This window comes from Drosophila pseudoobscura, chromosome 3 (assembly GCF_009870125.1).
Source record: "Drosophila pseudoobscura strain MV-25-SWS-2005 chromosome 3, UCI_Dpse_MV25, whole genome shotgun sequence".
Taxonomy (NCBI): domain Eukaryota; kingdom Metazoa; phylum Arthropoda; class Insecta; order Diptera; family Drosophilidae; genus Drosophila; species Drosophila pseudoobscura.
The window spans coordinates 7,707,368-7,719,153 of record NC_046680.1 but is presented as its reverse complement, the minus strand read 5'-3'; the positions used below and the strand labels follow the sequence as shown (position 1 = coordinate 7,719,153).

The window sequence follows — 11,786 nt, the reverse complement described above, 5'->3', positions numbered from 1 at the left end:
CAGCCAAAGCAAATATAAATGAGGAAACGCGGGATCGTCCCTTGTTCGCCCGCTCCTCTATGGCCTGTTCCTTTCACTTTTACCGAGGGAAAAGTCATGGAACTACGACCTCCACCTCCACCAGAGATACCCAACTCTTCGACATGGCTGGCTGGTTGCTCGATGAGTATACGTGTCGTATATACATATGTGTGTACATATATATATATATATATATATATATACATATATGTATGTATGTATGTATGTATGAATGTATGTTTGTAGGTGCTGTATGCGCGAGTGTGTTCACAGTGTGATAAGGAAAAGCGGAGGTATTTAGAGGAGGCAAAACGGCGCGGCGGTCCCCACTATCACAATGGAAGCCAGGAGCCAGCGGAGTGGTGTAGTTCAACTGTCTGTGAAGGACTCTATTGAGTCCCTGCACATGGCTCAATCCAGCACCAAGGCTCCCTTTAAATATTTCTTATATGTATGCTAAAAATTTATCATTGACACTGGCCGAAGGTTTCCTCGGTGGCTGGACAAGCGGAGCCATCTGAGGAAGTGCTGGCAGCCAGGAGGTGGAAGAAAGTATGTCTCTGTCTCAATGTCACTTGTTGAATGGAATTGATTGCCACGCAATAAAGTGTAATTGCAATTGCTCAGCTTGAATTCAATGTTAAGGTGCAAGGACATTAATTAACAGAAAACACCGTCAGCTGGGGCATGCTTCTCCGGGATCCGAGCTCCCTGCGCCGTGCTTCTGCCCCCATGAAGTGGCTCTGATTGCGGTTCGTGGCAGTAAGCGGTCCGCATCTTAATTGGAGAATCAAATTGAATGGAATGAAGAGAGCTTGTGGTGGCAATTTGAATTGCTTTCTCTGTAAATATGCAAATGTATTTTGGTGCATGCCAGATGCTTTATCTCTTCCACTATATGGATTTAAAATGCTGCGAACCCAGCGACCAGCAGAAGCAGCAATAGGGGCAGAAATTCCATAAATACACGAATATACGCTTATATTATAATCGTGGGTCTCTGGGAAATGTGAAACTGCACTGCCAAAGGTTAAAGTTAAGCATGACAAATGGGCATCATTGGGGCGTGTACACTTGATCCCCTCTAGGGGAAACCTTGGGCTCCACTCAGTCAAACATAAATTCTCGGAAACTTGCACCACAATTACGGGGAGATAATTTATTGAACAAATTTACTAAGTAATTTTGCGAGGGCCCCTCGAGGATAGTCTGCTCTCGCGGAGGATTAACCAATTAATTAAATGTCATATTGCGGGGCTAGGACTGTGTCCTACTTTTAATTGACTTGAGGTGCTGCTGCAGTTGCTCGCATCGCTGGCACTCGCGGGTGAGTTGCTTGACGGCCGAGGCATACTGGCGTTGGAGTTCGAGCAGGGATTGCAATTCCTCATTCAGCTCGTCTCGTCGCATACGCTCCTCGTTGTACTTGTGACGCACCTTGTCCTGGGCACTCTTCACTCCATCCACAATCGTCTCGAACTGCCGTATAAAGTCCTCACGTCCATGGGGACTCATCATGCCCTCGTTGTAGGCCTCGCAGATGGAGTTCAGCATCGTCAGCTCCTTCTCCAGGTAGCGCTTTTTGTCGTTCAGCGTATTGTACAGTATATAATATTGCTTTGTTTCCAAGTGCTTGCCACTCATTTCGTTGTAGAGTTCGTGGAAGCGTCGCTGGTACTGGGCCAGCTCTGTGCGATCGGGTATCGCGTCCAGCTTCCGTTCAATGGCCACAATGCCGCGATTTCGTTTGGCCACCTTCAGTCTCAGATCCTTGAGCCGCTTTTCTTCCCCTGCCAAGGCAGCTGCCTGAGCTTCCGCATCCTGGGCACTAAAGGCTTCCAATTCACTGCAGTAGAATGTATGATTTAGGCTACTTTATACTTTAAAAGTTTCAATCTTACTCAATCTGTTGCTGTAGGTTGGCCAGATCCGTCCGACAGGACTCTTTGAATTCCGCCTCACTCTTTTTTAGCTCATCGTGCTGCCTCAACAGAGTCTTTACCTTTTCCAGCAGCCTAGAGAGATAATCATGTAACATCATTTATCAAAATCCATCTAACATTTTCGAACTCACTTTGAGTCCGCACTCTCTTCCGTTTCTTTGTGAGTCTTTAGTTCAGCTTTGAGGGTCTTCAGCTGCTCTTCCTTTTCTTCGGTTTTCTGGCTCTGCTCCTTTTCCGCCTCTTCAAGTTGCTCATTGTCTTTGCAGAAGCGTTTCACCTTATGCTCCAACGCAATTTTGGCTGCCTCTAGGCGCTTCTGTTGATTTTGTGTCTTCAGTTCCTGCGTATCGGTTTCCATTTCCAGCTTAAATTCCGCATAGTGCAGCTGTAGTGCATGCCGCGCAGTGGGATCGAGATCTATACGTTTCTGAGTGCCCTTCAAGTCTGCTTTAGCCAGCGATAGGGTGCGAAGGTACTGCTCCAGAACAAGTGGCTAAAGAAATCATTCTCGTAGTTTTTTTTTAGGCATGTTAAAAGAATTTATTTGTTCTCACCTCATCTGCCTCGTCGGCGACCAACCCTGCCGTGCGGCCTGCGCTTGCCTTGAACGTCGGCCCTGGATCTCCGTACTCAAGTAGCGTCATGCGCACCCGCGATACTTCATCATCTTCAGCTGTTTCCTGGCGTTGGTACATCCTAAATGGGCTGTAGAGATCCTGAATCGTCTTTATATTGGCAGAGGCAAGACGTATTTTGGTCAGATTGTCTTTGTCGCTTTTATACTGATAATGATTGTGGAACTCCCCAATAGCAAATTTCTTCAAGCGGTGTCCACGCACAGCTCGGTTTTCCACCTGCAAAGAGGTTTTCTCTATTTATATGCATACATCGGTGGAAAAGCTACTTACCGAAGTCTTCACTAGCCACTGGATGACGGGATGAATGGCTAAAAACTCCAGACCCTGCACTTGATGCGGCTCCAAGCTATGTGGACATTTCATATCGATCAGAACCGAAACAATCTTTTCCACGAGAGCTCTGCAGATATATAAGATGGATCAAATTCTTTTCCAAGAAATTCGTAGGGTTAATTTCTACATTTTTTGGCCAATCGATAGACTTTCGTGGAAGAGCAGATCCACGTCCACGTCATAGTCGGCGCATTCGATGCACCAAGTCATGCCGCCCACAACCTTGTCGAAGGCGGACAGGCCTTTGATGCGGGCCCGATAGTAGCCGGCGTCCACTAGAATGTCGAAAGTGTCCTGCTGCTTTGCTGTCGCATCCGAGTCCTCGCGACTCTCCACCTAAAGAACAATAACGGGCATTACTAAGAGGCATTTCAGCTGGCTCAGATGTAGTTACCTGAACTTCGCGTCCGTCTTCATCGTATCGAGTGGCCAACTTGACATTTGGCAGGATTTTGGAGAATACATCACGGTTCGCCATGAAGCGTTCAGCTGACTGGTGCCAAGGTACTTCAAGTATGCCAAGCGAGGCAAAGCTCCACCCACAAATAAGAAAACAAGCGAATTATCAGCAAAAAATTAGAAAACAAAATATCAACATATTATCCAACGGTATGGCAGCCTGGTCTCAAAAACTGTGTGGCAGCACTATTAAATTAAGGACAGAGAACGATTAGCCCGTTGTCAACCACAATTAAAAATTCACTCCACGAAAATTTTAAATCTTGAAGAATTGAAGCGAAGTTCATTTGAAAGATATTTGGTCTGTTTTTTTTTTTAAGTGATAAACCAGTAATGACCTACCAGTAATATGTACATACAGTATTATTTTCCGCGGCTTAACTCAAGCTGTTCACCTGTTTAATTCGAGGGGGCTAAGAAGGTTAAGTTCGTTCAATCAAGCCGGTGACCGCGTTTTTGACGACTCATATTTTTAAAATGAACTTATACGTTTGCCTTCTGCATGAGAGCACGAACAGTATACCAAAACTGATACAACACGCTAATGCTAACAACTACAATGTGGTGGCCACATCGATCAATGCTAATATGGTCCCGCTGGACCCATATGAGACGGACCCCACATACCCGGGCACATTGCTGAACGCTGTCGACTGGAACTCGAAGATGATTTTCTTGCTGTCCGATGTGGATGTCGATTCCCCGAACCCCAAGCTACGCGAGCATGCGAAACAGATTCTCCTTCGAGATGTAGCATGGGCGGAGCATTTGCAGAATGTTGGTAGCATGATGAAGCGACTGCGGGGACCAAAAATCGACAACTTGGCCGAGATCGTAAGGGCCAAAACGAAAGGTTATGAGTGTAAACTGCCGTAAAACGAATGCAATTAAAAATGTATATGTTTAATTTCCATTTAGGCAACTGGTTTATACAAGTACCAATCAGCAACCCAGAGATAGGTAGCTTCGAGCACCGCAAAGACGTCACCGATGCAGAAATAGCCGAGGCGGAGGCGAAAGATCCATGGACTTGGTGGAATAGCCTGCGCTTTGCCGTCAAGCACAACAGCAAAGTGAAAGTTGTAATTGAGCTGAATGACTTGAATCGTCCCAGTAAGGAGACGGTTCGCCGGTGGCTAGGCGAGCCCATCGAAGCCATTATCATTCCATCCTCTCTGTTCATCCGAAACAAAGCCAACTACTATGTTCTGCAGAAGCAGTGGCAGATAGTCATAGGCCACTTTCTCTCGGCACGGGCCAATATAATAATCTCCGCCAATCCGAATGACCTGTCTATTTCCCAGTACGCCGATTATTTGCGGAAACTCGCCAGTGACCACAACGACAGCCACATTCTTAATAGGTAAGTGTCTGTGGAGCAGAGCAGAATCTTTCATCCGCACACTAACCCTTTGCCAATTAGCTATGAAAACGTTCTGGAGATTCCACTGCAACCTCTCTTCGATAATCTGGATAGCTATACATACGAGGTGTTCGAGTCGGATCCAGTGAAGTATAAAATCTACCAGAACGCGGTAAAAGCGGCTCTGATTGATCGAGTGAGCGACATAGACGCGCCGAACAAGCTGGTAAGGAAACTAGTCTACAATTGGGCTCAGATTCCAGCTAATACCTGACATTCAATCTCCAGACCGTAGTGATGTTGCTGGGTGGGGGACGTGGTCCTTTAGCGAGGGCCATCTTTAATGCCGCGGAATTGACAAAGCGTCAGGTGCGACTCTACATCATCGAAAAGAATCCCAATGCCATTCGCACCCTCTCCCATATGGTAGATACTCTTTGGGAAGACAAAGGTAAGCAGCAGAGAGTGAAAAACGGATATGAGTTATCCTGATTCTAATTATAATTTAGATGTGCACATATTCTCCAAGGACATGCGCGACTTTTCACCTCCAGAGCAGGCTGATATTCTCGTCTCCGAGCTGCTTGGCTCGTTTGGGGATAACGAACTGTCGCCAGAGTGCCTTGACGGCGCATTGAAGCTGCTCAAAACGGATGGCATAAGCATACCCTACAAGTCAACGTCGTACATCAATCCAATCATGTCAGCAGTGCTGCATCAGAATGTCAGCCAGATGGACACCATCGTTCCAGCCTTCGACTATGGTTATGTATCACTCCTCAAAAACGTTTATCACATTGACAATCCCCAAGCTCTGTTTGAATTCTCACATCCGAATCGTGAGGCGACTATTGACAATACACGCTGCAAGGAGATCTCTTTTACTGTCCAAAAAGACTGCGTGCTACATGGCATTGGTGGCTATTTTGATACAATGCTTTATAAGGATATCCACCTGAGCATCAACCCACTGACCCACACGCCCGGCATGTTCTCGTGGTTCCCCATGTTCTTTCCTACAGTAAGTGATGGCGTTCGGTCCCGGCTTTTCATTGATCATAATGGTTAATCGTTCTAATCGTGTTCTTGCAGCATCCGAGGACCCTCAAGGAGGGACAGACAATCTCAGTCAAGTTCTGGCGCTGCGTCGATGCGGACAAGGTGTGGTACGAGTGGCAGGTGAGCACACGAGAGGTCTGGGAGCATCACAATGCGGGTGGAAGTGGCTACCACATGCGACTTTAGTTACATTCAATCTTTCGAGAATTGACCACCAATAAAAATATAAACAATATTATAAATAATTAGCTAAAAGGAATATAAATTTCAACTCTGTAATTAATTTGTCTGCGACTTTTATTTAGTTTTATGTTTTGAAAAGTTTATAAATATTCTTAAACGTACAATAGATGTCCTTAAATATCTGTGGGTTTTTGTTTGCTTTTGTAAAATTTAGTTATTATTTTCCGTTTTCCACTCATTCAATTATTTATATTATATTTTTATGTATATATATATATATTTAAAGCGCTGCACATGATCGCGAAACGACATCTCTTTAAGCGAAGGCAATTATCAATTATTTTAAGTATGTATAACGTAATCAATCCATTTAGTTTTTAGTTTAAAGCGGAGATGGACTGGGCGGCGACGGGGTGCGTGGTGGTGTGTGTGAATCTAGGAGTTGGTGGGGGTCTGCAATGGAGCTCCGCCGACAGCGCCACCGCCTCGTATGGCAATGGCGCCCTGTCCCGCTCTAATGGGCTTGGCGATTTGTGCCTGCGGTCCCCGCCGTCCTAGATGCTTCTGACGTACCGCTTCCTTGATGCGATCCACCTCGTACTGGTAGCGTTTGCGATCCCTCATAGCACCCTCCTTTGCCTCCTTTAGCGCCGTCTCCAGGGCCTTCACCCTTTCCATTGTCGTGCGTAGACGCTTCTCCAGCTTGGGCAGCTCACAGCGCAGGTCAGCGTTGTCGCGCACCAGCTGTTTGTGCACCTTGGTCAACTGATCGAGGTTGTTCTCCAGGAAGGAGATCTTCTGCTTCTGCGCTAACGATCCGCCATCCTCCTCGCTCTCCTCGTTGACCACATTTTTTCGGATTCGTTGCTATTAAACAAAATGTGGGAAAGATCAGTTTTTTAATTGAAAGAAACATTAAGTATGGGGCACCATTACCTGTAAATCCTGAACGAAGAGCTTGCGGAGATTGTGCAGCGTCTGCAGTTCCTTGGCCACGGTGTCTTCGAGGCCCTTGAGGTCTTTGCGCGCCTGTTCCCGTCGCTCGCTGGTGAGAATCATGTTCTGTAGTTCGTTGGATTTCTGGGCCTCCTCCTGTTTGACCTTCTCGTAGTCGGCGGTCATTTGTTGGTGGGCCAGCAGCAGCTTCTGGTGCACATCCTTCATCTCGTTCATTTCGTGCTGCTTGGCGGAAATCTCGTCCCGCAGCTCGGACACCTGCTTGGTGTGGGCCTCACGCAGCTCGTCCATTTGCGAGTCGAACATGGAGCGCAGCTCCTCGGCGCGCTGCTTCTCCTCGGCATTGACGGCGGACACGTGTTCGGCAGCCTTCAGCTTGGCGCACTCCTCGCGTAGGGAATCGATCTGCTCCTCGAGAGTCCTCTTCTTGTTCTCCGCCTCCCGCATCGACTCTTGTAGCGACTTCATGCGCGCCTCGTGCTGCGAGATGAGCAGACGGTACTCTCCCAGATCCTTCTCGTACTCGAATATCTTCTTGTTGGAGTCCGACTGCTGGGCCTCCATGTTGGCGCAGCGCTGAGCAATGTTTTTCGCCTCAGTCTTCATCTTGCTGATGTACAGGCGGGCCATGGTGAAGTCCTCCTCCACTTTGGTGGCATCGGTGCCGGCTAGGGTGCTCATCTTGAGATCGATGGCGGAGTCTCCGGGGGCTATGGCCTGGCCCACTTCACCGAGATCGCGCAGCAGGTTGGTCAGCATCTCAGTGATGCGCTTCTTCTGGTGCGAGGACATGTCCTTGAGCTGCTGCAACTCTGTGGACGTGGCATTGAACACAGTCTGCTTTTGCTGCAGTTCTTCGTTGAGGGCATCGATGTCCTTGTTCTTGTTGTCGATTTCCTGCGACTTCTGATCATAATTGACAGCCAGCTCCTCCAGCGCCTGCAGCACTTCCTTAACCTCTTCCTTGGCAGACTCGTTCTCCTGCTGGATGCGTGCCATCTCTGACTGCAAAGCTTCATACTCCCGCCGGGCATTGGCTATCAGCTCTTCCTGCTCCATGACCTGCTCCTTCATCTGCTCGGCATACTGGCTCTGCTGGTTAATCTCCTCATCCTTGTCGTCCAGCTGCTGGTAGAGACGTTCACACTCCGTGGCCAGGCGGGCCCGTTCGTCGGCAGCCACCGAAGCGGACATATTGGCCAGGGCCGTCCTCTGAGCGGCACTGGCCGCCTCCGCAGCCTTCTGCTGTGCTGCCTCCACCTCCAGATTGGGCGTGCTGGCCTCCATGAGATCTTCCATGTTGATTTGTTCCTCGGCCTTGACTGTCTCTCCCGCCCGCCAACGAGCCAGCTCTATCTCCAGCTTCTCCACCTTGCCCTTGAGGCGACCGTTCTTCTCTTTCTCCTTTTCGTAGCGTCGTTTCCACTCTTCGGCGGTGAGCTCCTCGTTCACACAGACCACATTCTTTACTGTCTTGGCGCGCCGGCCAAAGTCCAGCGTGGACTTCGTCTCGGACTCATTGAAGCTGGCCGGAGAGCAGCAGATGACAATGGTTGTGCGTGCGTTGCCTCCCAGCGACTCCTGCAGGATGCGCGTCAGCTTCGAGTCGCGATAGGGTATGTGCGTTTTGTTGCCATCCGCCAGCGCTGAGATCACGTTGCCCAGCGCCGACAGCGACTTGTTGATGTTCTTCGCCTCGTCGAGCACCGTTCCCTCTGCTCCTGTCTTGGAAACCTTCTCGGAACCGGCTAAATCGACCAGATATAGTTTACCCGATAGTTTCTTCTGGTTCTCCAGATTCTCCTGTTTCACGTTGATCAGAAAAACTGAGTGCGATCGAGAGGAGTGCTCGTTCATGTCTGCAAAGAATGGAATATTTCAGTAAACCCCAAGCACAAGCCCATTTCGACCACTCACTTGTAACGGCAATATGACGATTCGATTTTCCCTCTTCGATCACCTCAAATACATCCTCTGGCGAGGAGACGAACCGCTCCGTGGCACCCTTCACATAGGGCACTCGATTTTTGTCCTCGTGCACGCTCAGGTTCACCTTGGACACGTCCAGCAGATCTCGGATCTTGTCCATATAGATCTCATAGTACGAGACCTTTATGTGGAACTCCAGATTCACTTCCATGGCATAGATGTGATTGAAGATATCATTGACAATGCGTGGAATAATGCCCTGCTTCGCCGAGTCGCCAATGACGCCCTCCATTGTGTGCGTCTTGCCGGACGAGGTCTGGCCATAGGCGAATATCGTTCCATTGTAGCCGGCCAGGACGTCCGTGACAATGGACTTGGCCGCCTCGTTGTAAACCTTCTCCTGGGAGGCATTCGGCTTGAAGACTTTGTCGAATAGGTAGACTTTGCCCTGAAAAAAGAGACATGTATTAAGATTTTTTCTTTTCTTTTCTCCCAAATTTCTAGCCGATCTTCAGCTTTTACCCTACCCCTTCCCTGCCGCTGCCGGATTTCTGGCAGCTTTCAAATCATATTTGAACGCATGGCCGCGAAACGGATTGTAATTATGAGCATTAACAAAAGAAAGAGACGAGCGGAGTGGTGTGGAGATGGGAGGAAAGCAGTAATGAATAACGAGCAGCAAAAGAAAGAGCGAAAGAGAAGCGTTAGTAATGATAAATACATGCATACACAAGTACTTTCATGTGTTTGTATGTTATAGAGCTGCCTGCTATGGTTCAACGAAAGAACTAGTTCGCTGATGGGACGAGATAGACAAGGATATAAGACATTGTTGCTCTATATATAATTTCCGCGAAAATGTTCGACTACGTTACAGTTCGAGTTACGGTAAGTTCACCGTTTAATTGAACATATATATAGCGGTTAACAATCTTAATGTTTAACAGTAAGTGGCTAGTGGCAACAGAACTGGTAGTAGAAACTGTTGTTGCCAAACCGATTTCTGGGAAAATGTTCGTTTACAGGTGGAGTTATGGTGAAAACTCAGTGGTTCCACAATACGTACATCTATTATTTATGAGCGCCAAAAACCAGTAAATTCCATTGCCCTATGTTCCTCTTTTTATGTGGTTTGCGTGCATGAGTCACTGTTGCGGCTGGTGGAGTGAAGTGGCGGCAGCTGGTGGCAATGGGAGGGCACACACACACACACACACATGGAGACACAGGGGGCAGGTACAATGTAAGTGAGGTAAGCATAGAAGGCGGACTGGCTGGAACTTTAGACGGCGAGACCGCTGCTGCAGAGAAGGTTAGCAATGCAAATTTCTGTGGATTGGGACACAAGTGGGACTATAATTGTGGGTGGGGACTGCCTTGCTTTCGGCTTTTATTCTTTGACGTTCCCATACACACAAAAACACCCCGTTTCACTCTCCCTCTCCCTCGCTCTTTTTTTCTGTCTTTGGGCGGAAAATCAATTTGTTGCAAAATATACTATTGATCTGAAGTAATTTCGGATTTCTTATGGTTTTCCGCCTGTGGGCAGTCGCTCGAGACACGCTCACTGGATGTGGAATACACAAGCTTTGCGCTAATTACCCAAACTGCTCCAATTGGTCGACGGCACTGCTGCTGGGGAAGGCTAACGTACGGGAGCGTACGGTCTAATGTTAGGCATGACGTCATGGGCCGTGACAGCACGCAGAGATTTATGCATAACACACAAAGTAAAGGGAAATGAAATGTGTGTGGAGGAGGAACTGTCGTTGGAGTGGATCTCTTTACTTAGGTGAAATACACTTACCGCAATAGATATGCAGTTCTCCTCCACGTTGTTGGGGAATTTGACGACAAACTTCGAGCCGGCCTTCTCCTCACTGTCGTTAAGCGGTCGGAAGCGACAGACAACTTTGATGCTGTCTTCAGCGGGAATTTCGCGCTCCGCGGACATCTTTGCACTCTCTGTCTCTGATCTGGTATCCGTCTGGCGGAACTGCGGCTCTAGTTACTGTTCGAACAAACTTTTATCTTTTCGCATGCAGCTGTTTACGTGGTAAACGATTGTCGTTTATGTTTCGGTGTTGGGGTCTCGTTTGAAACAAGCATTAATACAAATGGAATAACAGCAAAGGTAGTGACGAACCCCACACGGGCAATCTGATATCTGATTGGTGTGTTCTATATAGGCCGACTCGCGAAAATTAGGCTCAAATGCAGAGAAAATTTTGTGGTTATACCAGACGCCCAGTTCGCGGATGAATTGTAGCGGCCCTGTTTTGATTAAGCTCGATTGACTTTACGGCTTTGGTCGTTTGCACTAGCCCGGAATGATGAGGTGCAGCTGGTAAATGCACTCGCATGCGTTGATGGAGTTTATTTTTTTATTTTCCTATTTTCTTTTGCACTCTTTCTTGCCCCCGAACGCACCGAACAGTGTGACTAGCCCCAAGAAATATACAGAAATATACCGTCTCATTTAAAAAATATACCGTAAATATACTGACGAATTCAAGTTCTATTTACATATTCCTCGATTTTGATATTCCGTCAAATATTACTAGCTAGATAGATCCGATTAATGAATCAATTTCCTACAAGATTGGCTAATTTTGGGGATCCCCTTTTATTGGATTGTTTTCAAAATAAGGTTTAAGCAAAAAAAGGTCAAACAGAAAACGAAAGTGCGAGGGAAAAGGACAGTGTTGTGAAGAATTATCCCGCCAAGAAGAGAGAGCAAGAGCCAAACAGCTACCGATAATGAATAATAAGTTACATGCAAATTTAATTGATGAAATTAATGATATATTCCATTATATATGTACCTTATTTTTGTTAAAACGCAGCTACTGCTGGTTCGACGCATATGTATCTCTTTCGCTCTTACTGCACGATTTTCCC

At 47.3% G+C, this 11,786-nt stretch overlaps 3 protein-coding genes and 1 long non-coding RNA gene across 4 annotated transcripts; 2 read left to right on the top strand and 2 right to left on the bottom strand.

Moving 5' to 3' along the window:
- Positions 1 to 1,151: 1,151 nt before the first annotated feature.
- Positions 1,152 to 3,575, bottom strand: fidipidine (coiled-coil domain-containing protein 93). The gene is made up of 7 exons (XM_001360439.4): positions 3,330 to 3,575; positions 3,063 to 3,271; positions 2,873 to 3,002; positions 2,519 to 2,818; positions 2,096 to 2,457; positions 1,923 to 2,036; positions 1,152 to 1,867 (listed from the first exon to the last, which is right to left on the bottom strand). The coding sequence occupies exons 1-7, from the start codon at positions 3,411 to 3,413 to the stop codon at positions 1,279 to 1,281; spliced, it is 1,788 nt and encodes a 595-aa protein (XP_001360476.2). The 5' UTR covers positions 3,414 to 3,575; the 3' UTR covers positions 1,152 to 1,278.
- A 296-nt stretch (positions 3,576 to 3,871) lies between these two features.
- On the top strand, positions 3,872 to 6,163 carry csul (protein arginine N-methyltransferase 5). The gene is made up of 6 exons (XM_001360438.4): positions 3,872 to 4,247; positions 4,313 to 4,757; positions 4,818 to 4,983; positions 5,046 to 5,208; positions 5,267 to 5,778; positions 5,850 to 6,163. The coding sequence occupies exons 1-6, from the start codon at positions 3,872 to 3,874 to the stop codon at positions 6,000 to 6,002; spliced, it is 1,815 nt and encodes a 604-aa protein (XP_001360475.2). The 3' UTR covers positions 6,003 to 6,163.
- On the bottom strand, positions 6,096 to 11,341 carry Khc (kinesin heavy chain). Its single transcript, XM_001360437.4, has 4 exons — positions 10,693 to 11,341; positions 8,874 to 9,333; positions 6,936 to 8,815; positions 6,096 to 6,866 (listed from the first exon to the last, which is right to left on the bottom strand). The coding sequence occupies exons 1-4, from the start codon at positions 10,837 to 10,839 to the stop codon at positions 6,435 to 6,437; spliced, it is 2,919 nt and encodes a 972-aa protein (XP_001360474.3). The 5' UTR covers positions 10,840 to 11,341; the 3' UTR covers positions 6,096 to 6,434.
- Positions 9,372 to 9,997, top strand: LOC117183630 (uncharacterized). Its single transcript, XR_004468757.1, has 2 exons — positions 9,372 to 9,588; positions 9,646 to 9,997. It is a non-coding gene; the product is annotated as an uncharacterized lncRNA (long non-coding RNA).
- Positions 11,342 to 11,786: the final 445 nt, after the last annotated feature.